General features: G+C 42.6%; 1 protein-coding gene across 6 annotated transcripts; it reads right to left on the bottom strand.

Annotated features, from left to right (window-relative positions):
- Positions 1–255: 255 nt before the first annotated feature.
- LOC129185817 (glutamate receptor-interacting protein 2-like) lies at positions 256–27,601 on the bottom strand. 6 transcript variants are annotated; one of them, XM_054783280.1, is made up of 25 exons: positions 27,495–27,601; positions 27,227–27,401; positions 22,728–22,808; positions 22,287–22,422; positions 20,201–20,346; positions 18,805–18,888; positions 18,662–18,737; positions 17,936–18,081; positions 16,127–16,274; positions 15,873–16,042; positions 13,077–13,208; positions 12,702–12,863; positions 11,585–11,771; positions 9,813–9,958; positions 9,637–9,717; positions 8,285–8,348; positions 7,808–7,953; positions 7,557–7,701; positions 7,118–7,284; positions 6,670–6,852; positions 6,442–6,595; positions 5,638–5,752; positions 5,216–5,434; positions 3,778–3,924; positions 256–1,681 (listed from the first exon to the last, which is right to left on the bottom strand). In XM_054783280.1, the coding sequence occupies exons 2-25, from the start codon at positions 27,384–27,386 to the stop codon at positions 1,481–1,483; spliced, it is 3,396 nt and encodes a 1,131-aa protein (XP_054639255.1). In that variant the 5' UTR covers positions 27,387–27,401; positions 27,495–27,601; the 3' UTR covers positions 256–1,480. The 6 variants fall into 6 exon arrangements, with proteins under 6 accessions (XP_054639255.1, XP_054639274.1, XP_054639282.1 ...); XM_054783299.1 differs by having other exon boundaries at positions 7,145–7,284; XM_054783307.1 differs by having other exon boundaries at positions 12,702–12,827.
- Between the last annotated feature and the right edge of the window lie 115 nt (positions 27,602–27,716).

Below are 27,716 nucleotides of genomic sequence, written 5' to 3'. Positions count from 1 at the left end.
AATAGTTCTGAAGTAAAGCAGCTGTCACGAGATTAGAACATGGTCATAAATTAGTCGCACCGCTGTATAAGCCGCAGGGTTCAAAGTTTTAAAAAGTAGCATTTTATACACCGGAAATTACGGTAAGTTTTCCAAAAGACACAAATCAACTCTGTAGTCACATGTTGACATACTTTGGTGACAGTCTAAAATGTATCGACATTGTCAGAGCAGAAACCAAAAAGCCATGAGTTTTTACTTTTTATTATTAAAAAAACATCTTACATTTAATATATAAAAATAACATCCAAGTAAAGAAATAAAACCTAAATGTAAATAAAACTCCAAAAGCACTCCCATTGAGTGTAACAGCTCACACCAAACTATACATGCATGTGAAGGAAATAAAAACTCAAAAAGAAAGTCACAGCCTCATAGATTCATATGTAAAACTTTAAAAAATAGGCCTCGTTAGACATTGACTGAGTAGAGGCATGCCAAAAAATGTATCAGTCTTTAAGGCTATTACACAACAGCAGCCAATAACAGGACATAAAACCATTTACACTCGAAGGGGGAGATACTTGGGACTGGGCGGCACTCTCAACGACCCCACAGAGGTAAACTAGACACGACAGCAGGGTTGCTGTTAATTAGTCACTTGCTAAGGCCATACCAACCATGTGGTCTGGTACTGGTCCAAAAAAACAAAACGCCACAGTGAAAAAGGAACAAATGAGAATCATTCAGTGAAGATAAAAAGGCGTCGCTTTACTGCCCAACCAAAACAGCCGCAAAGAGAAAAAGAAAAGTGAGAGTGACGTTGTCTTACACAAATGTGTGACGTGTGTGGTGGTGCTCAGAATAGGAAGTGGAAGGGGGAAAAAAAAAAATCAAGAGTGCAATATTAGTAATCCCTTCCCAGTACGTCCACCAGAAAGGACACAGGACATGTCTTTGCAAGCATTCATGAGATTAACATACAAGCTTTAAGATCCAACATTTTATGACGCTTGGCCAGGGGCAGTGAGTATTCTATTTAGAGCCGCTGCTCCTTCACTGTCTATGGTGGAAACATGGGCAGTCATCCAAGAAAATAACTCCTAAAAGTAAATGTGCGAACACCCTGTGCATGTGTTTGCGTGCATGTAAAAAAAATGGATGTTTGTGTGCTAGTGGGGATAATGTTCCTTTAATGACAAGTCAATGCAGGAAATAATCTATGCAGTGTGTGTGTGTGTGTGTGCTGTGCCCAGTCAGGAGCAATAACTCCTCCATTACATAACCTTGGAGATGGAGTGGAGGGGGGGCTGCCTGAAAACCGGAGCCCCCCCCGAAAAGCATCATGTGAACATGGTGATTAACACTGGCCATGTTGCAAGTGAGAGATGTTTTCCAGTGTTGCGAGTCGCTGTGTCTGGGGGATGCTGTGAAGGTCTGGCAGGTGCAATCTGACCGACTTGACCGTGTACGTGTTGAGCTGTCAGCTTGTCTATCTTGCTCACAGGGCAATGCTTTTGGTGCGGCGCTCAGAGAAGCAGAGCAGCGAGATGGAGGGGTCGTTGCGGTCGCTGGGCACCCCCCCGGTGTTGCCTGTTTCCACAGGATTCCTGCTAATGACCAGATCCAAGCTGGCCCCCGCTTCCATAATCAGGGGCACAGTGAGACAGCAGTCCAAGTCTCTGGTGCGCACATGATTCACCTGCAGGAATCCAGCAAATCAAACCATTAGACAACAAAAATACACAAGAACATTCATTTAACAGCTTGTTATGGAAATGGGCCACTCCTCATTAATAGGCCAGAAACTAGATGCATTTAGGGACATGAATGTGGTCAGCAGGATATGTTTATAGCACTGGGTTAGAGAAGAAAGTACAGCTATGTTGAATCCTTACTACAGTGACAGTCTGGTAAGATGGCTGAGGACTAGTCAAGTCACGTCCATTGTATTTATAAAGCACCAATTCATATCAGACGTTTTCTCTTTATAGGTTGAGCAGGTCAAGAACCACACTCCGCACACAAGAAAGAAAACCATCTAGGGTCTACATGAGCAAGCTCTTTGGTAACAGAGGCAAGGAAAAACTCAAACAGAAACCAGACTCTGTGGGGCGGCCACCTGTCTCGACCAGTTGGGTTGCGATAGAGAGTAAAAGGATTGAGTGAGTGGGGGAGGGATGAGGAAATCAACCTAACTAGCTAGAAGACTAGCCAAATGTACTTGCAAGAATAAAGCAATCCAACCTAACCCTCTGAGTTACAGTTATGGACCCTTTTTTCAGTGTCCTCTCACCCTTGTACCTGTAGCGTCAGGTATCAGGGGGTGTTCCAACTATCGTGGAATCACACTCCTCAGCCTCTTTGGTAAGGTCTATTGAGGGGTTCTGGAGAGGAGGATCCGCCGGATAGTTGAATATCGGATTCAGCAGAAGCAGTGTGGTTTTCGTCCTGGTCGTGGAACTGTGGACCAGCTCTACACTCTCAGCAGGGTGCATGGGAGTTTGCCCAACCAGTCTACATGTGTTTTGTGGACTTGAAAGAATTCTGTGGGGAGTACTTCAGGAATATGGGGTATCGGACCAGCTAAATCAGGCTGTTCGTTCCCTGTATGACCGGTCAGTGTTTGGTTCGCATTGCCGGCAATAAGTCGGACCCGTTTCCAGTGAGGGTTGGACTCCGCCAGGGCTGCCCTTTGTCACTGATTCTGTTCATTATTTTTATGGACAGAATTTCTAGGCACAGCCAGGGCGTTGAGGGGTTCCAGTTTGGTGGCTGCAGGATTGAGTCTCTGCTTTTTGCAGATGATGTGGTCCTGCTGGCTTCATCAAGCCGTGAACTTCAACTTTCACTGGATCGGTTCGCAGAGTGTGAAGCGGCCGGGATGAGAATCAGCACCTCCTAGTCCGAGTCCATGGTTCTCGCCCGGAAAAGGGTGGAGTGCCATCTCCGGGTCAGGGATGAGATCCTGTCCTAAGTGGAGGAGTTTAGGTACCTCGGGGTCTTGTTCACGAGTGAGGGAAGGATGGAACGTGAGCTCTACAGGCGAATTGGTGCGGCGTCTGCAGTGATGCGGACTCTGCATCGGTCTGTTGTGGTGAAGAGAGAGCTGACCCGAAAGGCAAAGCTCTCAATTTACCGGTCAATCTACGTTCCTACCCTCATCTAGGGTCGTGACCAAAAGGACAAGATCGTGGATAAAAGTGGCCAAAATGAGTTTTCTCCGCAGGATGGCTGGGCTCTCCCTTGGCGATAATGTGAGAAGCACTGTCATCTGGGAGAGACTGAGTAGAACTGCTACTTCTCCACATTGAGAGGGGTCAGATGAGGTGACTTGGGCATCTGGTCAGGTGACCAGTAGGGAAAACCCAGGACACGTTGGTGAGACCATGTCTCCCAACTGGCCTGGTAAAAAGCACTGTCATCCGGGAGAAACTCATTGCATTGAGATGAGCCAGGTGAGGTGTCTCGGGCATCTGGTCAGGATGCCTCCCGGACACATCCCTGGGGAGTCAGAGCTTTTTGTCCAGTCACAGACATCCGTGATGCCGCAATAGATCCCCGGCTGTTAGCAAAGAGGCGGTTGATAAGATAATGGTGATCAATAAAACAGAATCATCAAACAAGTGGCAAATAGCTAAGAAATAAATACATTTTTATTGCAATCTACCGGGTGTTATTTCACGGAAATTGAATGGGTTTAAAAAAAAAGATTTTCCAACAATGCATCTTGAAAAAAGAGGAGTGGGTGGTCTTATATTCAGGTCAATATGGCACTTTTGCAGTAATAAGATGTACCTGAAGTATGCGATCGTAAGGCTTGAGGCCCGCCTGGTCAGCTGGGCCTTTGGGACGGATCATGTTGACAAAAACTCCTTTTTCTAGAAGACCGTCAGATACGCTGAAGCCAAAGTCGTGGCTCTCAGGGTCCTTTCTGACGGTCACCTGCAAGCACATTGGACAAATATTATCCAGTGTGGTAAAACATGTTTAAGTAAGTAGCTTTGTATTTTCAACCGCATGATAAGACCACATGATAAGACTACTATACAGCTGTGATTGGGTGCCATGATGATCTTCCATGATAACGAATGGATAGTTTCCAACCTAATCATTCAGCACGGACTCACTGAAGTCAGCCAGTATGTTTACATGCACTAAAAAAATCATTTTAAAAAATGCATTAATTGCCGTAAAACTCTCTTTTAAACATGCATGTAAACACCTTAATTAGATCATGTTTGGCTGTTTAAAAGTCAAATTAACGTGCCTAGATAATGCGATTGGAAACTAGTTCTCTCTCTTGCATGTCTTTGTTACTGGAGTGGAGCCGGCATTCTGCACACCCGCTAATCTCCACGGTGGAATGTAACCTGGAATTCATTGTGGCCAAGTGGGTCATGATTGTGTAGAAATTGCAAAATGTTTGCTGTATGCGGATTGCTAATTGCGGTACAAGCCAATATGCGTCAGTGTTCAGTGGTGGTTGCTTGTAGCTGTTTTTGCAAATCTAAACAACTTGGTTTCATTGTTTGTATTGTTTTTACTTTTTAATTAGTGTCATTATTTTTGTATATTGTTTTTCATGTATTTGTTATTGTACGTTTTATTTTCGGGTATGTTTGTGCACTTTTGTGTTTTGTTGGCTGCTGTACAGCACTTTGGGCAGTTAACTGTTGGAAATGTAATATATAAATAAATTTGACCTTGACTCTGGAGAAAAAGGCATAAAGTACAGTACATATGACAGGAGGAACCCAAATGGTTGTACTCTGATGTAAAACAGCAGCCATCACACTGCGGCAACCTGTATAGTTTCTGTGCAAATTGCTAGCCATCCAGGTCAAGATGCTCGTCATAAATGGAGTAGATGGCAACAATTGTGTCTGGCAGGTAATTGTTTTGTAAAGCCCAAAACAACAAGAAACATGGGAATTTGCAAGCATCTTTACAAAAAAACAAGCCCAAAGTCGCATCTGATAGCACTTTTGGGAGGCACACGGCGCATGGCAATCAGTGCATATAAACAGGGCTGTCACGCTGAGGTGTGAAAACTGGAGAAACCAAATTATTTCAGTAATCTGACTAATTTAGTGCATGGAAATGTACTGAGTAAGGGACGCAAATTATATGATCAAGACGTCTTTATGAGGACAGGCACAATTTAAGGGTTTATAAATTGTAAACAGGATGTGACCTGTAAGAGATATTTTTAAATCTATTCATCCTACACTACCTTCTGCAGGGCCAGGGTAGCGGAAGACGAATCAGACCACCTGCTACCACGAGATGTCATATCTTCAGAGCCAGTGGACATGCTGTGGTTGCTCCTATTCTTTGGTGTCACGTTACTATCCTCACATTTAATGGGACTTAGTTCTGATAGAAACATGAAGTCTTCATTGGTCTTGGTCTCCTCCAGGTACAGACTAAGAGCGCTACCTGTCATAGATGCCTGCAAGCACAACATATGAGAGATGAAGACACATATTGTAAATGTCACTCAATATAGCTGCAGGTGTCCTGTCTGCCCTGTCTGATTTAAAAGCAGATTACACACAAGAGATTATAATAAAGCTTCATCTGGCATGATCATATAGTTTGACACTGGTCTGTGAGTAGGACAAACCAGACAGGAAGAAAAGGAGCCTGGCCTACCTCAAGCTCCCTGAGGATCTCTGACTGGCCACAGGTCTCCAGGTCCAGCAGAGCCTGGGACCAAAAGCTATCCTCTTGGTTGAGGGTGCCATGGCAATGAGGGGGGCTGACGAATCTATGACAACGCAGGAACCACAACGTGAGAGCTTGAGGTCGGTGCTGCGTTCAAAAGCAGCGTGGGAAATGTAGTTGTTTTGGTTTTTTTTGGTTTGGCTTCATGAAGGAGAGTTCCTTTGAAAGTCTCTCAGAACCACATTGAGGAGGGGGTGGGGTTATTATAATTTCTCTCACATCTCAAACACTGAGGAGTGCAACAGAAAATCCTTTACAAAAGCAGTTTCTCTTTTTTTTAAACATACAAAAGTAATGTCACCCTCCAAAAAGCAGAACAATGAATGCACGTGACAATAAAAGGAAAAAAAAAAAAAAAAAGACACATGGCTGACGTGTCCTCGTGTGTTTTGGTGTGGGCATGAAAAAGGTGACACACCAAAAAGCTTGTGGGGAAATTAGTAAAGCAGATCAGAGAGAGAATACCTAAGAAAGAAAAGAAAAGGACAGTTTGGACAAGCAAACAACATGAAAGCACCAAATGACAAGCAAACGCTGCTGTGGCGCTTTAACATCTATTTCTCTATCTACAGTATGACTCACACAGTGCCTTTGCCAAAGAACTTAAACATGGGGAAAACAAAGAAGAGAAGCTGGCAGAAATATACTTAAATAAAAGAATTTACGCCCCACTGAAATAAAAATGACCCAAAAGGAAGGAAACCTCACTTGAGGAGAAAGCTGTGCTCTTACCCAGGCAACTTGTCCCAGTCATCCTCTGTTAGTCTCACATCATAGAGCCCCGTTTGCTGCATCAGTCCTGCAGAGCTGGACCCCACTGGGCTCCTGTACTTTGTTCTCCTCCATTCATTGGAATTGAGCAACAAATCTTTGTGAAGATATGTTCCTTCAACGAGGAAAAGATGAGAATTATGATAAACAGTGGCGACAATGAGTAAAAAATGAAAAGGGTTCACTCACCTTGGGTACTGTAGCCAGCGTCGCATCCTGAGCCATCCCAGGAGCTCATCGCAGAATCAATACTGGGAACGGTGGCAGAATAGATCTCCGAGTGTTTCCCGAGTCTCTGTGAGTCCATCAGTTCATCGTCTAGGTCACTCAGAAACCCAGTTTCTCTGTCCAGAACCCGCCTGGCATCATACTCTGGAAGTGAGCAGTCAACACGGGAGGAAATTGCAGTTTATTTAGATACTCTAAATTATCCAAGGGGGGTTAATGTGAGGTAAATGGTTGGTTGTCCATACAGTATGTGTCCTGTGATTGACTGCCAACCCGTCCAGGGTCTACCCTGCTTCTCACTCAAAGTCAGTTTGGAGACGCTTCATAGTTCCAAGATACAATGGTCTAAATACTCTTATTGTTTCTACTCCATTTCTGCTTATTGTTCAGAATGTGTATGCTTCCTTGCCATGAAAAGGAGGTGAGGCCAACATACGGTCGGCTTGTTTCTTGATCTTGAGGGTGACGGACTCCCCGGCCATCTGCAAGAGGTGGATGGCCTCGCTCAGCGTTTTGCCTTTCAGACTGACCCCATTGATAGCCAGCACACGGTCCCCTATGTGGATGGCCCCAGTCCTGCAGAGTTTGGAGTGAAGAGGAGACAAGAGATACCAGACATTGCTGACTGCCAGGACGGGTCCAGAAAAACTGTCTGGCTGCCAGCATGCAGACAGACACAGAGAAAGAGGCTTCTTGTAAAAGAAAACAGAAATGAGACAGCCATTGTTTACTGTCTCATTCGAGTGAAAACATCTACAGTGGTCATTAACATCACTTCTGTGCCTAATGCTAATTAATGTCACCGTCTTCTTAAATAACGACTCTGACTCCAGTGTCACACCTCTCACCTCTCTGCCAAGCCTTTCTTGGTGAGACCTGAAATGACGATGGGGTCAAAAGGTTCCTCAGTGCCAGAAATTGTGATCCCCAGTGGTCCGTTATATCTCTTCAGCTCCACTGTGTATATGATAGATCCTGACATCTCCAGCTCATCTGGAGAATAAATGTTCACTCAATGTAACTTAGGTTTACGTCTGTGTTTTGTGAAACATGTTTCATATTCAACATGCATGTTTCATGTGTGGAGGAATGTCTGTACCAATGTTGTCCTCGTCCTTCTGGATTCTGAGCTTGACCATGTCCTCTGCCTGCTCCAGGACGTGCATGGCATCCTCCATGGTGCAGTTCTCAAGACGCACACTGTCGATGGCCAACAGCCTGTCTCCAGGCTCCAAAGTGCCTGTCCTGCAAGCATAAAGGGGACCATACTGTGATTAAGCGGAACCTGGGAAGCTGCTCCTGACTCGCATTATGAATCCTATTAGTATCTCATTGGGATCACTGGGGGTGACCGTAACCTCGGCTCCAATCAACACTGAGCCCTTCTGAAATGTAGCGCTCTACTGAACTAGTTTTGATAGTCAATCCAATTATGATTGCATAGATGTGTTACACAGTCACAGAAATATTTTGTTCATAAATAATCCCACACAGCCTAGCATACAGAACTCCAGCCTGGACACCACAAGTACTATACGTGTGTGTGTGTGTGTGTGTGTGTGGTAAAATAGCATACCTGTGTGCTATGCTGCCTTTTCTGATGTCAGAGATGATGAGTGGCTTGCTAGGCTTCTTACTTGCTGGTGGAAAAATATAAAGAAGTTATTTTTGTAATAATCAAGACAGGGAAACTCTGTTTTGTATTGTGTTTGTTTTACAGTTAATACTTGGATTTGAGGATGGCAACATTAACGTTAATAAGCTCATTGTGAGTTTTCTCATAGCTCATGATTGGCTCCTGTCAAATAAAGAGCTGCCTGGTCCTCACAGACTCGTGTGCGCCACAATATGTAATTTTATGACGTTGACATGTGCAGTTTATATTCCGGTGTGACTTATATATGTATGTGCTAATCTGTTTTCCGCTCTAAATTCAGTGGGTGCGGCTTGAACACCGGTGCATCTTTACAGTGCACACAAAAAAAAAAATACCCCAAAAAATCCCAATACCATAAATAGGAAAAAAGAGCAGTAATTTTATGAGAATAATGACATTAGAATAAAGTCTTAATATTAAGAGAAAAAAATTGCATAAAATTGAAATATTAAACGTTTATTAAATGTTATTAAATGTTTTTTTTAACAGTCGTAACATTATGAAAAACAAAAAGAATAAAATTGCAATTTTAAAAAATGTACTGTAGATGTAGTAAAAATGGCCCTGCACCCTTGATTTTTCAGAATGCGGCCCTCGATGGAAAAAGTTTGGACACCCCTGCTGTATACTGGATGCTGGAGCCTATCCCAGCTGACTTTGGGCAAAAGGCGGGGTGCACCTTGGACTGGTCGCCAGCCAGTTGTAGGGCACATATAGACAACCATTCACACTCACATTCACAACTATGGACAATTAACCTAACATGCATATTTTCAGAATGTGGGAGTAAGCCGCAGCACCCGGAGAAAACCCACACACGCATGGGGAGAACATACAAAGACCACACAGAAATGCCCAAACATAGATTCGAACCCAAATCCTACCTTCAATTTTTAAGTTATGGTTTGATTGACAGCGTCACACAAGTATTCATTTAACAATATGGTTGTAGATTCAAGCGGTGAAAGGTCTAAAACTTTGCCTCTTTAATTTAGGTAAATAATGTAGATAAAATATAAGAAAATCCTGTCATAATCCATGTCAGTTGTACACCACTGCTTCTGCTACAACAACCACAATAATATTATTAATAATAATAATATTAAATACCTCCGGCAGTGTGATCAAAACTGTATTATCACATTTTCTTCTTAGATTGTGCAGATTTAGATAAAGTGACCATTCACTGAACGTTGTTGCTGGAAATAGTGCGAACATACCCAGAATTGAACAATACTGCCCCCTGCTGGACAGCTTGCTGCCAAACTCACCACTGATGGTGATGCCCAGTTCCATTCCTCTTCGCTTGGGTAGTTTGACATAGAAGGTACCACTGCTGGGAACTACAGACTCTAATAATAAAAGAATACAAGGTAAATGTAAGTGCCATAAAATACAGTATCTGCCTAATAAGAGGAAACTGAGTCATTTCAATAGTAAATTGTACCAGCAACATCAAACTCAATCTCCACTGTGACCTTATTGGTCAAAGCGGAGTCTCTGAGCAGCTGGTGGGCTTCCTCCAAAGTGCCATCTTCAGTTGGGATGCCATTGATGGACAAGAGTCTGTCTCCTACCTGCAGCAATCCGGACCTGCAAACAGAAATACAAGACAACATTGACACTCACTGCAAATAAGCAGCTAAAAAGTAAATCCAAATTTTAGCAAGTACAAACATAGAAATATCACAACACTGCTTCCTGGTAATACAGCATGCTACACAAAGAGGCTCAGGGAATGGCATGGCATGCATTCCTAAGTAATCTTATCATCCACATTATTTGATAAAACTGCACCTCACAAAAGTGAGTACACCCCTCACATTTCTGCAAACATCTTCCCGTCAAATACTTCTCTAATGAACTCCATGCCTAAGAGAGTTAAGGCAGTGTTGGAAAATAATGGCAGCCACACTAAATATTGACACTATGGGCACAATTGAGACATTTTCATTGAGGGCTGTACGCACTTCTTTTGCCAGGGGTTTAGACATGAATGTCTGTGTACCGAGTTATTTTGGGGGGACAGTAAATGTATACTGTTATACAAGCTGTACACGTCTGTGTTACATCAATACAATAGAATGCTCAGTTTTGACAGAGGTAGACTATACATTTATCATGGTCATTGTCGTTTGCAGTGATGCAGGAAGACACACAATGAGATGTTGCTAATGTTTACGTCAATGTGTTTACACGCGATACAAATGTAGGCAATGCATATGCAGTCTCATATAATCTATAGGGGCCATAGAACATATAAAGTTAAATATCTCATAATTCTCATAAACCCCGTGGAAAATGAGCTTATCCTCCAAAATTGCATCACACCTACAACATGAATAAGTACAATAAACTGTGAGATTAGAACGTGGATCCTTGTCATCAAATATTTTACTATCACCACCGCTGGTGCATGATTAAGCTTGCGTTGAGGCTAAGATGCTGACATCCCAGTGGGAGGCTACACTCCAGTCACTCCTGTCCCACTGATGCTTGACTTAATGGGGTCACACAGGAGAGATGACCCTGCGCTGCTGGTGCAAACACCCTCATTACCCTCACAGGACAAAGACACTTCACTCTGGGCCTGGCCAGAAATGCACATTAAATAAGAACACACAAAACATTTGCTGTTGACCTGTGAGGAGCTCAATGTTTAGCCTCTTAATGAAAATAAATGCACTTCATGAGGACTATAGTTTATAGCCAACACGTTTTTCAACAACTAAACGCAGAAAGGAAGTAAATTACACATTTAAATTGCTCTAAAAGGTTTAGGAGGACTTTTGCGAGTTTGCAGGATGACCGTAAAACTCTTGAAGAGGTGCAGAATGGGCGAAGAACAAGAAGTGTGTGCTCATAAAAGGAAATACACTTATTCAAGTAATTAAATACAAAGCTGACCTCCAAGTTAGACAACAAATAAACGTGCACACCTTTACTATTTAACGAAGCTTGTTTATGTTCATTGATAAAATGAGCTTGAAAAACAAACTGCATTAGGATCTTTTTCTTCTGTTATTTGTACTTGGCCCTCATTTGTATCAGTGTGATGCATCTCTAATGTGTCTGCCTTCAAACCAAATACTCATGAGGCTAAAATTAGCCTGCTGGTGTGTCACTGCTTGGCTGAATGATTAGCACTATAGAACACTCCAAGTTCAAGGTGACTCCCTATATGGTTTATATTCCTCTTTTAGGTGTCGTGCTTGTTACCTCTCAGCCGGGCTGTCAGGCTCGATAAAGCGGATGACGGGTGGAGCAGAGAGGGTTTCTGTGGCAAAGACACCCCCCTGCAGCTGAATCCCAAAACCTGTGAGCGGATCCCCTCTCAGCATGACTTCAATGGCTTCCACGTGAAAAATTTGACCCCCTGGGCCCACAGAACTGGATGCGAGGGACACTGAGGGAGTGAGAGTGACATATTTGTGCAGACTTGGTAGATAATCAGAATAATAAAGACTGTCTATAGACAGACATGTAACTAGCACTAACAGCGACAGAAAAGGAATGAGTCATTTTCAATCAATCATCACTCTTTATAATCAACAAAGAGACACACTGACTGGAAGAAACTTAAACCCTTATAAAACTAAATAGCCAACCTACCTAAATAGCAACAAAAACAAAACAAAAAAACTGTTGAATAGTTAGAAAACTGGTTTTCAAATCATTTTACCTACATCTCACTTCCATGGAGGAAAAGAAATTATGGATGTGACACCACAGCTGCATTATAATGGCTAAAAACTAATGCTACAATACAGCAAACTGTATGTTTGGACATTTCTGATCTCCAACTAGGGACATTGCAATGAAAAGTCACTTAAGAGTTCCTACTTGCAAAGCAAGGGCAATGTCCTACAAAGAAGAAATGACAGTATAAACTTTAAAGGTGTCCAAAGTGCAGCCTGAGGGCCATGTGTGGCCCGCAGCTTGTTTATTGGACCATTTAAAAACAGTAAAAATGGGAAAAATTGGGTAAAAAGACACAATGTAAAGAGACGAAGCGGACATATTGATACTAATTAACTTTTTTTTGTGCCCTTTTTACAAATTTAAATATATAAAAATATCAAAGTGTCCCCCTAGCATCTTTTGATTTTGGTTGGTGCGAAAAGTTTGGACACCCTGATATAAACTACACTTACCTGCATGTATTGCTTATAAAAAGGTTAACTTTATTTTCAAATTTTGGTTTTCACGGGCATCCACAGTGCTTTTCCTTTAGTTTTGACCAGTATGTATCTCCTATGCAGTATTTCCAACTTTCCTCAAATGCAGCATATGTTTGAGTCTTATATGAGGAAACCTTTAACATGTTTTGTCATACATGAGCTCTTGTGGTCCTTCTTCCTGTTCCTCCTCTTTCCTGTGGAAGCACGAGGGCTGGTGGGTGCTGTGGGCGCCATGGGGCAGGGCAGCGTGTTGCTCCCCTGGCTGCTGAAGCCTGATGTGGCTGTGGAGGAAGGGGAGAAGCCACCACTCACCAGAGCTGCAGACATAAGACATTGTACTATACTTATCAAAAGGCTGGTGTAGCTAAGAGCATGCAAAAAGTTTCATTCACTGTCAGCTTGTGCAGCACGGCACGCCACATAAAAAAGAACATTGATGTTGGGGTTTGGAAACAAAGCAAAAGTGCTGAGGAAAAGCCTCCTGTGACGACGTCTTGCCGGCAGCAGAGCTGTCACAAATGATCACTTACATTTGCTATGGTCCTGCTGGTTGTGTGGGTGGCTTGGGCTGCTCCATGTCTTGCTGTGGCTGGCATGAGGGGGCAGGCAGAAGTTGCTGCTGCTTTGGTCCCAGTGATGATGGCTGCTCTTCTGCACTTTTACTGCAGCGGAAAAGAGGCACTTATGAGTATGGCAGACCTGCTCTTGTGTTATGCACTTTTCTAAATCCTACCCGTGAAATCATAGGTCTAAAAATGGACCAAAACATGCACACCGCCTGGAGCATTATTCAAAGCAGAGTAATTGATATTTAATGTTTTTCGTCATGGTGCACTAGGATTAAATGCTTTGGTTTAATGTGTTCCCTTGAAAATGTTTCACACACACACACAAATATGAGAAGTGGTGAAATGTGTAAAAATGGAACCTTACTTTTACTAAAAAACTTCCAAATAACTGCATTGAAATTAGAGATCATATTTACAATGTCATTTTCTAAAGGTGCAAAAAGGTGGTGAGCTAATTGACTCTTAGGCATGATGCTGATGTCCTGCAGCAGGGAAACATACACTGGCTGTTGGAATGCATGTGGCTGGACCTTAATGGGCACAGCTGAATGCTCGATGCCTAATGAGGTGCCATGTTTGATTGACTGTGTCTGACTGGTCTTGACGGCACTTGATGAGAAGTGGACTCAACTAATGCCGAGATGTAGGAAATACAGCATTCCACTTGGAGCTTCAAATAAAGAAGCTTTCCAGTTGAAAGTAAACAAAAAAACATGGCTGACAACGTCAAGAATCGTGTCGTAATGGGTATGCAGCTGTGTTTGTAAAATAACTTCACACACAGAGGATAATGAAATCGCCTCACACCACTTTCCATGCAGAGCAGGTTGTGATATCTAGTTTGAACAATAAATGGAGATCAATTCAGTTATATACAATCTTTTAAATTCCATATGTACAATAGGTCAATAAGGTGGAGTAGTCGTTAGCATGTCTGCCTAACAGTCAGGAGATCTGGGTTCAACTCTCTGTTGGAACATCTCAGTGGTGAGTTTACATGTTCAGCCAGATAACATGCATGTTAGGTTAACTGGACGCACTAAATTGTCCATAATTGTGGATGGTTTTTATATGTGTCCTGTGATTGAATGGTGACCAGTCCAGGGTGTACCCCACCTCTTGGTTCCAGCTCACCCGTGACTGGAATAAGGAGGCGTTATAGAAAATAGATGGATGGGTATTTACAGTAGGCGGTGCCAATAATGTGCAACATCAGATTGCTTCATCTTGGTGAACATCAAAACTCACTTTTCCTGCTTGGAGGTGAAAAATGTTCAACTTCCTAGATGTCTAGAATGCGTGTGAGGCATTCAAATTAAATCAACTGATGTTGTGTGTGGGATGCACCTCAGTAATTAACTCTACAGATTCATTAAACCATGTGTCACTGCACGCTACATGTGACAGTAATCCTTTCCCCTTCTTCAGCGGGGGTCTAATCTGTGACTTGCTCACATGCATTGAGGATTTGCTGCAAACATGGATGATGACACAAGCGCATCAGATGTTAGCCCCAGTGAGCAAACCCCCTTGAATCCAGCCACAAGAAATCAGAATGCTTGCTTCATTTTGGAGAACCAGCTCCTATCTGATGGAGCTCTTTTTATGCTAAGCTCACCTAGAGGAGGCTCTCTAAGAAATGGTGTTTTCAAGCTGGAAAAAAACTGGGAATCTCTTTGCAGCTATATCAATTTCAAATCCCCCACAGGAGATTAAACACACTGCGTCCTATAATCACACTTCTTGGGCGAAAATGAGCTGTCAAAACATGGTTTTATTTTTGTACCGAATGGGTACCTTTGTAGAAATTCCACAGATTGGTACACTGGAAAGAATGCTTATGGGTTTCACTTTTACGGAAAACAGTAACAACCTACAGGAGCTGCGTTGTCACCACATGTGGTTTGTAAAACAGCAGAAGGAAGGTGAATCACTGCAAAGTGGACAACATAACCAGAGGATGAAGAAGCACTGCGTGAAGAGCTGGATTCAGCAGGAAATGTCATCTTGCCTCTTTCTGTCCCTCCCTTTTTCTCACATGCTGAGCCCCCGCAGCTGCCGACCCACAAATAAGTCTTCAGAGCATGAACATGAGCTCTCACGGGGAGAAAGAGTGCATGTGTTTGTGAGTGGTACGTTAGAATCCATCAGGAGAACAGTGTGGAACCCAAGGCAGAGAGACTGTGTTCTGTAGTACATGCACACACACACACACACACACACACAGACTGATTCACAGCACAAAGAAGAAGCAGCTGTGCGGCAGCCACACTCTTCAGCTGTATGTAACAAAGGCTAAGACGTGCTTCTTTGTCTTTTGTATACCTCATTAGGTAGATTTGTACAATCTAATGTGATACAGGTCGGATTGTCAACATAACATAAATTCTGTCCATGTTGAGTAACGGTTATGGTTATTATTGTGGATGTGATTTGGAAAGGTCAGAATACAACCTTAACAATAAACATATGTTTAAAATAATACCGGCATTATTAATTCACAGGTGACCCAGAGCCAATCCCAGGGCACATACAAACAACCTTTTATGCTCATATTCACACCTATGGACAATTTAGTTTCCTACTAAACTAACATGAATGTTTTTGGGATGTGGTAGAAAGCAGGAGATTCTAACTCGAATCTCCAGACTATGAGGCAGACATGTTCACCACTATGTCACCTTGCTGCCTATATTAACAAATCCCCCTTATTTATTTCCTATTCTGGTAGTTATGATGTGCCCTTCATGTTATTACCTGTGTCTTGTGGCCGGACAGGGAGTCTGCTCTGACTGGATGGTAGAATCTCCAGTTTGACAATATCAGTGGTGTTGCCCAGAAGCTGCAAGGCCTCCATTAGAGAGCAGTGTTCCGTGCTGGTTCCATCTATGGTCAGCAGAACATCACCTGCGTTCAGCGCTCCACACCTGACAGAATAGAGATAGCACATGCAAAATATTTTGGCTAGCAAAGTGTCAGAGAATAATGTAACATATAAGAAGTTGCCTTACCTTTCAGCCACGCTGGCCGCCTTTATCTTGTCGATAATGATGACTTGTTTGTTCCTGTATAGGGATGTGGTGAGGCTGACGCCCAGGCTGGAGGAGGCACCTTTCCCTATTTCCACCAGTAGAGGACCTGAGGCTTGTTGTAAAGCCTCTGAAATAGATAACACACACTAGATTTACATCAACAAATTCCCTGATGAAATTGACATTGATTACCCGGTCATAGTAAAAGATCCAGTTCCTACTATGGTGTAAAATATAAGACCTCAAGTTAATGAACATCATGTATGCATTGCATGCATTTTTAGGGCAAATAAAGAAACTGAAACAACTTGAATCAAATATTATATTGCAGCTTGTGTTTGTCATAAACATATGTGCAGGTCGGGCACATTGTTATTTTTAAAAAGGAGCATTTTAAAAACACAATGTCCTGATTGTTTGATTGCAAGTGGTGGTACATGCTGGTGCATACTATTTTTGTGTTAAGGAAATATATTTTGAAAGGAACAATGCTAAAACATGCAAAGCTCTGGTTAAAGCTAATCCATAATCGTCATCCTGCAAAACTGGGATAGCTTTGTATCCATTTTTCACTCTAACACACAGTTGCACTCAAAAATATCAAATCTCCATTGTATCACTTGTCATTTCATTTATTTTCAATACATTTAAAAAAGATTCATGAGTGTAATATTGGTTGTGTTGAGCTACTGAAATTGTTTTTGTTTTGATGGCTTATTGCAAGTTAATAAATTCTACAAATAAATACAATTTACAATGTGTCCATCCATCCGCTTTCTATGCTGCTTGTCCTGACTAGAGTTGCAGGGGTATGCTGGAATGGGGTACACACTGGGCTGGTCGCCAGCCATTCTCAAGGCACATACAAAGAACCAGTCCCACTCAAATTTACATTCACACATATTCACACCACTGTTCACGCCTATGGACAATTTAGACTCTCCAGTTAACCCAACATGCATACAGTATTTTTGGAATGAGGGAGGAAGCTGGAGTACCCGGAGAAAACCCACACACGCACGAGGAGAACATGTAAACTCCACACAGAGATGCCCAAATGGAGAGACAAATGCAGATCTTCCAATGTCATGACTGACCAATAGGCCACTGTGCAACCCTATAAGTTTCGATGCATCTCTAGTACCATAGAATCAATTACACATAACAAATAGTTTCAGTGTTCATTCATGTAAATGTGCCTGTAATTTTACAATACAATGCTAACTGCTTGCAGGAGCATCCATTTTTTGAGTCTGTCTATTTCACATGCATTAAACATAGGAACTAAAGGCAAGACCTGTCAATGAGGATAAAGCTCAGTATCTTATATAGATGTTAAGTCACAATATTTTTACCCCTATCCAATTTTACTATTATTTTTCTGTATTCTTGTGAATTTGTCAGAAATCAGCCAGCAGTGTGGTTCAGCTTGTCATTTTGTCGCTGTAGTCTCACTGGAGCTTCGAGGGACACAATGCCAAATGTTTGTCAACTGCTCACATCCAGCATTTTTATATAGGTCATGTTGAAAAAAAAAAACTGCTTGTTAACAAAGCAAAGTCCTGCCCAGAGAGGTTGTACACTGTGATGATACGGGGGAGAGAGAGGGCCACACATCATGGTAACTCAACACTTTCCCTGTTGCTCTTGGGCCCAAGTGACTCCCCTGGTGGCATCTCTAGCACTGACACTCAACCTCATCCACGCAGCCAAACGGCCACGTTATTTACCCTCAGAGCAACGCTGCCCTACCATGCCTCCACATATTCCCTGTGTGTGTGTGCTCACCCATGACAGAGATGTCATACTCAATCAGGAACAAAGCTTCCTGGCCGCTCTGCATCAGCATGGTCAACGCGTCAGCATGCTTCTCTCTGTTTAAAGGCATGCCGTCTATGCTCAATACTCTGTCGCCAGCCTTTAACGTGCCCTCCCTTGAGAAACATGGCGGAGAAAGACAGGAGAGGGACAACATTAGCGGGCAGTGCAAAGATGCTCATGTAAGCGTCTCAACACCACACAATCATTAAACGGTTCCACATGAGCGTTCCCTCCCAGGTGAGATGAAGGCAAAGTGAGATAAAGGTCTCTGATGGCGCCTCAAGTTTGTTCAAGTGTTTTGGTGCAGACAATTTTCATGAGGAAAAAGAGCACAGTGTTGCATTCACATGGGGAGGTGCTGTGGCCTTTCTGCTTTGGAGATAACACACATTGTGTGTGCTGCTTTCATGCAGGGATGCGCAAAGACAAGCAGATGATCATCGTGTATCCCCCTTGACCATTCTCTAGTATTGTATGTACCATCGAAGAGAGAAAATCAGGTTCTAGTAATAACATTATTAACAATTTTTATGCCTGATACTTTGGAATAATAGCATTTCCTTGCTTTTCACGTATAGAACTCAGAAAATATGTTAAGCCACTGTTAGATTGAACTGATTAACTAGCTAATTTCTTTTAGCAAAACCTAATGACAACATAAATCATCACAAAACACATCATTCATGCCCATACCTGTCAGCTGGACCTCCTGGTCTGACATGGGTCACCACCAGAGGACGAGACCTGCGCCAGTCTTCATGGTAGCCCCCTTGAGAAGAGATAAATGATTTCACCACGGGATCATAAACAATAACAAAAGACTATCATTAACTTACCTCTGATGACAAACCCAAAACTGTTCCCCTCTTTGAGCAAACACACTTCTGTGGTTTTGGTTGTGACTCCTGATGGAGTCTGGACTGCAAGAAGAAAAGTGACATTATAAACAATATATGTTTACACACACACACACATACGTATATGTAAGAATACACACATATATATGTGTATATACACGTGTGTGTATATATATGTGTGTTTGTATACAGTATGTATGCATGTATTTGTGTGTGTGTGTGTATATGTGTATATATATATATATATATATATATATATATATATATATATATATATATATATATATGATTTCTTATTTTATTGCACGTTTGTCACACATGTTTCAGATCATCAAATAAATTTAAATATCAGTCAATGACAACAAAACTGAACACAAGTTCAGTTTGTGTTTGTGTTTATTATTAAGGGAGAAAAAAGTCCACCTACATGCCCTGTGTGAAAAAGTGATTGCCCCCTCAACTTGATAACTGGTGGGGCCACCCTTAGCAGCAAGAACTGCAATCAAGCGTTTGCGATAACTTGCAATGAGTCTCTTACAGCGCTATGGAGGAATTTTGGCCCACTCATTTTTGCAGGATTGTAGACAGCAGAAATAGTTCCATTTATCACAGCAAGTCTTCCAGGTCTTGAAGCAGCAAACCACCCCAGACCATCACACTACCACCACCATATTTTACTGTTGGTTTGATGTTTGTTTTCTGAAATGCGGCATTACTTTTACGCCAGATGTAATGGGACACACACCTTCCAAAAAGATCAACTTTTGTCTCGTCAGACCACAGAGTATTTTCCCAAAGGTCATCAAGATGTTTTCTGACAAAATTGAGATGAGCCTTAATGTTGTTTTTGTTCAGCAGTGGTTTTCATCTTGGAATTCTGTCATGCAGGCCGTTTTTGCCCAGTGTCTTTCTTACGGTGGAGTCATGAACACTGACCTTAATTGAGGCAAGTGAGGTCTGCAATTTTTTGGATGTTGTTGTGGGGTCTTTTGTGACCTCTTGGATGAGTCGTCGCTGCGCTCTTGGGGTCATTTTGGTTGGCCACTCCTGGGAAGGTTCACCACTGTTCCATGTTTTCGCCATTTGTGTATAATGGCTCTCACTGTGGTTGGAAATGACTTTATAACCTTTTCCAGACTGATAGATCTCAATTCATCTCAGTTAAGTTATGTTTTAATAATAAAATGTTTAATTTCAAAACTGCATTTTGTGTTCAGTTGTGTTGTCATCGACTAATATTAAAATTTGTGTGTGTGACAAAATTTTTAAAAAATTAAAATAAATCAGCAAGGGGGCAAACAATTATTCACACTGCTATATTCAGTATATACAGTATTTGCATGCGAGAGAGAGCGATCATCTGCAAAAAACGTACCAAATGGAGGCAGCTCGTACTCCACCTCCAGCACAACTCGCTCTCCGATGTTCTTCAGCAGGCTGATAATTTCATCATGACGAAGCTTGGACAGGTTGATGCCGTTGACTGACTTAATGTGGTCTCCTACATTCAGCTGGTCACTCCTGCAATAGGGGGAGATTTCATAATGTCATGGAACACACTTTCATGCTCCAAATGTCTTTTTCCCCCCCACCAAATGTGAACTTACTACTCACGACTACTACTTACTACTCACTGTACTATAAATCATTATTACTTGCAATAATTAGTGTGCAGAGCCCTAGAATATACATGCCATCTCTCATGTGACAGCCTGTGTCATCTTGTAACTCACAGCAGAGCTAATTAATTGAATGGTTCTGACCCCATTTCTTTTATCACCTTCCAGCTCCTGCCAATTGATGCCACAGGCAGACGCACATGTTAAGAAGCGGCGTTGACTGGCCTGTCATCCAGTCTGCTCTCATCACACAATGTCACCACTCGTCTCTCTCCTGTCTTCCTGCATGACTCTCCAGTCAGTAAATTAGCTAACACATCCACACAAGCATGTCACACGCAGCTTAATCATCACAAAACGTGACTTTTAGCACAATTTGTCCACACGTGGCTGAAGTTGTCATCACAGCTCAATTACAATAATTAAAGTTCCCCTGCAAAAGATGTAGTTTCATTGATGGAGTCTGCTTATGAGCATAAACTATGACGTCATTGTTGTTTGGTAGTGTGGGCAGCAGTGAAGCTTGAGGGGCGCAGGGATAGGTGTTCAAGACATGACTGCACACAGGACAGGACAAATATTGCACCCCAAATTCGTACGCCATCTGCTCTCTATGAGTCTCATAAAGCACAGGTAAAGTGCTTCAAAATGTTGACACAATTCGTACAGTTAGGTTCAGAAGTTTGAACATTGATTGATTTTGCCTTTATTTACACCCGGAATGGTGTTCAGCATGTGATTGAAATGGACACTTCCTGCTGTAATTAAGAGGTTTCACAAAAATATGTAATTTAAACGGTGGCCGATAGGGGCAAAACACACAGCAACATCCAAATGCTCCAAACAAAGAAAACCAAAAACACACACTACATAAAACAAATGCAAATCCAAATTAAAAACAGAGTACAGTGCATCCATTTTCAAGGCTCTGTTTTGACAAGGTGACACGTGTATACGTGTATACTGTATATGTCTGTGTATGTCTGCATGTCTGTTCACAGCGCCACACGTAGGTGTACCTTGTGCACTACATCGTTTTCACTCAGTGAGCCGTTCCGGCTGGATGCAACTATTTACTAATCCAAGAAAGCGTGAAAGCGAATTCTTTTAAACTTGCCATTAAAAAAAATCTTGAGCGTTCCTGTAATGACAGGGCGTTCGTTTTCTTGTTAAATTATATTTTTTAAATGTGCCATGGGCCAATAAAAAAACTGAAGCAGCCACAAATGGCCCCTGGGCCACACTTTGGACACCCCTGTTGTACTGTTTAAGTGAGTCAATTAAGGCAATAGGTGTCCATAAAGATGCCTGACATAAATGCCACACGCATCAAAGGGGATTTTATATGCAGTATACAACAAACAATGGCAAGAGTAAATCTAGCTAGTACTATGACTTCATTGTTTTGTCTTATGTAAATAGAAAAACACAGAAATATATTTGTGCATGAGTATGAAAATCAATGTGTGCTAAATACATTTGTATTCATTTTATCTTCCTTTGTGAAATGAAAAAAGAAGATGAAAGACATATTTCAAATATTTTGTCTCAGCCAACACATGCAAATATGCTATTATCTGCTTGGTTTGAGGTAGGCGGAGGGTTAGATGGTAAATAAGTTACCATTACGTTTTTCCTGTATCTTTGCATTAACAACCAAACCCCTTGGAGAGAAATCTCAGTTGGCATCAAGCTGACTTAACGCAACCGTGAAAAGTCCTGCAGGTGATCTGGTGTAACTTTGCAGATTGCGCATGTTTGTGCGAGCGGATCTAAGTGGTGCAGACAGCCTGGCGTGGCTACAAGCTCTCAGCTGCATCACCAAGTGCATGCAGATCTCACCTGGCAGCCAGCCCACCTGGCCGTAGGTTTGACACTCTGGGTTTGCCGTCCTTATCGGAGCCTCCGGAGATGGTGAGGCCGAGGTTGCTGCCTTCCCTTTTCATCAGGTCTACTGTGGTCACTCCTCGGTACTCTTCTGTGGGACGATGAAGACCGACACACAGACACAGCATTAACGTCTGCTTGACACCATCAAACCTGTCCTGAGTATCTCAAAGAAGACACTTGATGACACAGTGTCATCATTGTCTTCTACATAAAGTGTGAATGATTACCAATGACAGCATTTTTTCTCTGTATCTGAGCATTCACAACTATCAAGCAAAACATTTGCGTATACAGTATGTCTATCTGAATAAGGATGCAGGTGATTGCAGATGCATGCATCAAGCAATAGACGGAAAACAAAGTGATGCACAGTCATGTTTGACTAAATTGTACCTGAAAGGCTGCGCCTTTGGGAGAAATGTGATTGGTCAGATGCCCCGGACTGCTTGTTTCCCTTTGAGTATGGTCCCTCATCTGAGGAGACAGCAAGGAGGTATGTTAGGAGGCAGCGTGGTTCTGTAAAGAGAGAATCTCTGCAGCAGATGGCCAAATGAGCAAACCATTATGCACCTCATGACAGATGCCTACGCTTTTATTACCCTGAACTGCACCTTGGGTAATGTGAGGGTTGTGGGAAAGAGATAGCAACAAGCCAGCATCCTAATTTGTCAGAATACTTCCTGAACCAGAATGATTACCCCAACTCAGGCACCTGAGACCACTGCGCTTTCTACGACAAACCCTCTGAAACAGTCAGAAGGGTTGAATTGCTTGCCCCTGTTTGCAGAAAAGACCCTTGAAAAGCATGCGTGAACCACAAGAATGCAAGAGGATTCTATGCGACTACTTAAGCCTGGGGACTGTCTTGAAGTAACAGCATGAGGTTAATGGAGTGTTTGTGCATGGGGAGAAAATCATCATTTCCATGTCATTTCCAGCTGTTGCCACATTGAGCGTTCAATTTGCTCTGTAAGGAGAAAGTGTTTTTCATCTTCTACTGTACTGTATTGCAGGGCCCATTTTTGACACATAATGTATGTATAGTATCCCGCAAAGGTCAGTACATTTCAGCAACCATTTTTAGAGCAGTATATCTTCTCCACGGAAAATACTATAAGTCAAACTTGGATATATTTTACAGCAGTCAGTGTAAAGCTTGCAAGATCCCCTCTCTTGGGAAACTGGACTGCGTGGCAGTTTTCCTCCACGATAAAGAGCCCAAACACACTTCCAAGATGGCAAATGCCTTGCTGGGGAAGCTGAAGGTGAAGGTGAAGGTGAAGGTGATGGAGTGGCCAAGTATGTCTCCAGACCTCAATTCCCCTGAGTAACTTCGGGGCATCCTGGAGGTGGAGGAGCACGGTGTCTAAACCCCGCCAGCTCTGTAAAGTCATCCTGGAGGAGTACAAACCCGGGCAGCTCTGGTGAATTTCATCCTCAAGAGGGTTAAGGCAGTGCTAGATAACAATATTGACACTTTGGACACAATTTGGACATGCTATTCATGCTATTTAAATATTAATGGCTGTGTGTTTTCAGGGACAGTAAATGTGCACTGCTTTCTAAGCTGTACACTGACTACTCTGGGTTACAGTATATCCATGTTTTATTCCTATTGTTTTTCAATTGCTACTTCACTGTAGCACAGCTGCCGTTGGTCATGCCATACAAGCATGTCAACACTCACACCGATGACCAAACTGACTTGATGCTTGTGTAATCACTGTCTGGTACAGTGACGGAGCATCCTGTCACACGAATGATGAAGAGCTGTGTCAAGTCCTCGTTGCATCAAAACTTCACAAAGTCATTACGATAAAAAAAAAAAACTCATGCTATGGCCTATACTGCTGAATCATTGTAGGGCAGGATTCATGCTATGAGAAAACACTGCTTTCACTGTCACAATCTAATGAGATCCAATGAGAACAGTTGTACTGAATCATACTGACAGGTGTGCTTTGGTGTCTTTTTGTTTAGCCAGAAGAAAAGGTGGAAGAACAATGGCAACCCAGCAGTTGAGAAGGGTTCTGTACATTGCTTATGGGCAGCTCAGGACGCAAGCAGCCACCTATTGTTCAGATCCAAGTCCTAACTGCCAGTAGTAAGCAACTGCTATCTGTTAGATGACAGTGTCAAATATGACTATATATTAACTCTCATGATGATGCAGTTTAGTAACATCACTTCACACCACACCCAACATAATAAACAGTTTGCTAAATGAATACATTTCTAACATTGTGAATATAAAGTGAGGATTATCTTTCCAAGTTCCACGTATTGGATCTCCGCTGTACCTAATGAAGTGTATCGTGAGCAGACATTAAATCTGCATCCTCACCCTCAATTGTGGAAAACTCTGAGGGCTCTCTCTGTCCACGTGCATCCGTTGTGGAGATGACTAAGAGGCATAGATGCTCTGTCAAAACATCTCTGAACTGGATCAAAAGAATCAAGAGAAAAACTCCTCTTTGTTTTGCACACAGAAACATCTTTGTTTACTTCCCTATGATGTAAAAAAGATGATTCATTTGCATAACATGGTATTTTACACACATCCTTGCACAAATACTCGGCGTGGTAGCTCAAGGGCACAAAGGTCCACACAAAGTGAATGACACATCACAAACATGTTATCTTGGGCAAAAGCCTTAATACCACACGGATTCCTGGGGGCCTTGACAGTCCAGCAGCTGTCACCGCAGTCAAAAGGCAACATTAGCTGTGGGTTACATGGACCCAACGTGCTGCACGTGACGGGGCCCCCACTGTACCATCAAGCCTTTCTCCTTAAGGCTTAAAAAAGCATCACTTACCCTCAAGATGTTATGCTGAAGCTGATTAATAAACAGCCCTGACAGTGACTCTAGCATGAGTTTGCCCGAAGAGCTGCATGTTATTAAAATACAATTGGGGACTCTTAAGAATATAAGAAGACTTAATTAGCTCCAGATTAAAATCAGAGCACTTCATCCCAGGCTCATCAGGATGTAGGTTAAATATGTGGCTTGTGAGTGGGGGGCCAGCCAAAATGGTCACGATGAATTCATGATGCTATTTTCAGATGTCAAACTTGATTCACAAACGAGGTCCGGTTGACGTGTCTATATCCGTCCACATTGCACATAGAAGGATGGCATGAGGCGCCGGCTGGACAAGCGTGGTGACACTCAAATTTCCTCCAACCTGATATAAGTCTCAACATTACGTTGTTCTCAGAGCAGACACCCGTAACCCAGAAGATGGGAGAGTGGGGGTCTTACCACAGCTGTTCTTGGTGTCTCTTCTGAGACCACACAGCATGGCTGCAGCTCCGCTTTGCAGTCCCCTTGTTGATATCTACAGCTGGGCTTCCACGTGAGGAATAAGTTGTTGGCTGTGAAGTTTCATCTGCTTAGGAACCCCATCATTTGGTCCTTGGCCTCGTTCGATTGCTCCCTTTTCCTTGTGGAAGGAAATGAAGACCTGATCCTCAAATGGTCTCAGTCGCTATTTCTGTACCCAAAAGACGTATGTACTTGTTTCGGGTTTTCCATTACATCCAAAGCAGAGAGATAAATCCATCATTTTCTTGCCATTCTCTTAGAAAATGTTCGTCTCTTTCCACAGGATTTATCATCCCTCTCTCCTGTGCTCACACAGCTCACACATAACCCTTCTCTCTCTTACACTTACACACTTACACACACGCACACACACACCCCCACACAGAAGCAGAGATAGAGAAAAAGGGAGAGAGAGAGGGGGTTAGGGCTCTCTTTCCCCTCTCTCTGCCAGAGGGGCTCAGTGAGGCGGGAGCACACCACTGTCAACTGTTCCCTCCCCCTGCACACACACACATACACACCCTTTATCCATTTTGCACCAAGTCAAACACCCTTCATTTCATGTGCACACCCACCCACCGGGACTATATACATCCAAAATGCACACGCCCTGCTCTCAGCACAATTAGCACCACCTGCACACTCAGAGCGAGTTGTGCATGCACGCTGTCAGCCACGTGTTTAGCACATTTTATACAGCTTTTATTCACATAATCACTCATCTTACCATCCTCCCCACATGCACAATTTCACACAATGGCATATGCATGAGATTTAAATGTGAAATCCATTTCGTCTGGCATCTGAGCCATTTCCGAAACATCACCACCGCCACACCTGTCACACCATTTGTCATGCACACAATCCTTGACACCTCTCACACCCTGACCTCAGCTTCACACATACACAACATCACACTCTAATAGACTTTTAGACACTGCAGCACTTTGAGGCTGGTCCAACACACGTTTTCTCTATCATACCTTTTTAGACACAAGCATGATGGGAATTAGCAGATGGCATATTAGTGATGTGACAAAAGAATGGGAGTAGAATGACAGAAAAGTACTTTTATCAATATTGCTCAGTTTCTTAAGAAATCAACTTTATTGGCACTGCCAAAAGGGCATGACCTCCATTTTAGTCACAACTCTCAAGTTAAACACCCTTCAAACTGACCGTACTGCCATCTTTTGGTGATCTGGTCCAACTGCAAGCAAGGCTGCTAAAAGGAAGGTGACGTCATGCAGCAACTGTTCTAGACTGACACCAAAAAGAGCCGATATTTGTCTCTTAAATGCCCTGTTGATAGCAGTTACCTCACTATAGCATGAGTGTTTAAATACATAAAATATTTGAAATTAAATGTATACCTGCAGAGATTCAATGGCAGTGCTGCATCAAAAACAAGTGTCGCTCAATGTGATACTGGGAAAATAAGTATTGCGTTTCTAATACAGTATTTTAGCCACGAGAGTGATTACAAAAAGAGCTCAGATAGACCACAATAATAAATATATTGTATATCATTCTATTGTGCAGATGGTGTGTTTAGGTTTTTACCTTTTGTCCTCCCTCGAATGATACCCAGTCGGCATCTGAGAGAAAAAGAGAACATCTTCCTTTTCGAGTGTGAGCTCCTCCTCAGATCAGGCTGGCAGAAACCAAAGGAGACTTGCTTGCGTGTGAGGTGGGCCTTTCCAAACACTATCCTTGCTGACATGCTTACTGTCTTGACCTGTGACAAGAAAATTAAGATTCTGTCCAGTTGTGAACTTAAAATAGGCTATATTATTTGCCCGACATCCTCGTCCCTCCTCGGAGAACTTACTTTCTCAAGTGAATCCCAACAAATGCAGCTTGAGGAGCCTTAAGTCCAATCGTGTGCTTCTCTCCCAAACAAGTACAAGGTGACTGATGAAAAGATAGTGTGCAACCATAGCAGTTTTGGGGCAACAGATGGCAAAGGGATGAGGGGCACAGCCTGGCTGCCAGGCCGTAATGGAAACTTTCCCAGCAGGTAGTCCAGTCAGCGTTGCAAACAATATGCAAT

The sequence above is a fragment of the Dunckerocampus dactyliophorus genome, chromosome 1 (genome assembly GCF_027744805.1).
Source record: "Dunckerocampus dactyliophorus isolate RoL2022-P2 chromosome 1, RoL_Ddac_1.1, whole genome shotgun sequence".
Taxonomy (NCBI): Eukaryota; Metazoa; Chordata; class Actinopteri; order Syngnathiformes; family Syngnathidae; genus Dunckerocampus; species Dunckerocampus dactyliophorus.
This window is presented reverse-complemented; position numbering and strand designations above follow the sequence as displayed.

Coding starts and splice junctions, on each gene's coding strand:
- LOC129185817 (XM_054783280.1), bottom strand. CDS start 27,386: ATGTCAGCAAGGATAGTGTTTGGAAAGGCCCACCTCACACGCAAGCAA. Junction 20,347..22,286: donor CCAGGTGGGCTGGCTGCCAG/GTGAGATCTGCA, acceptor CCCCTATTGCAG/GAGTGACCAGCTGAATGTAG. Junction 9,718..9,812: donor GATTGAGTTTGATGTTGCTG/GTACAATTTACT, acceptor TTTTATTATTAG/AGTCTGTAGTTCCCAGCAGT.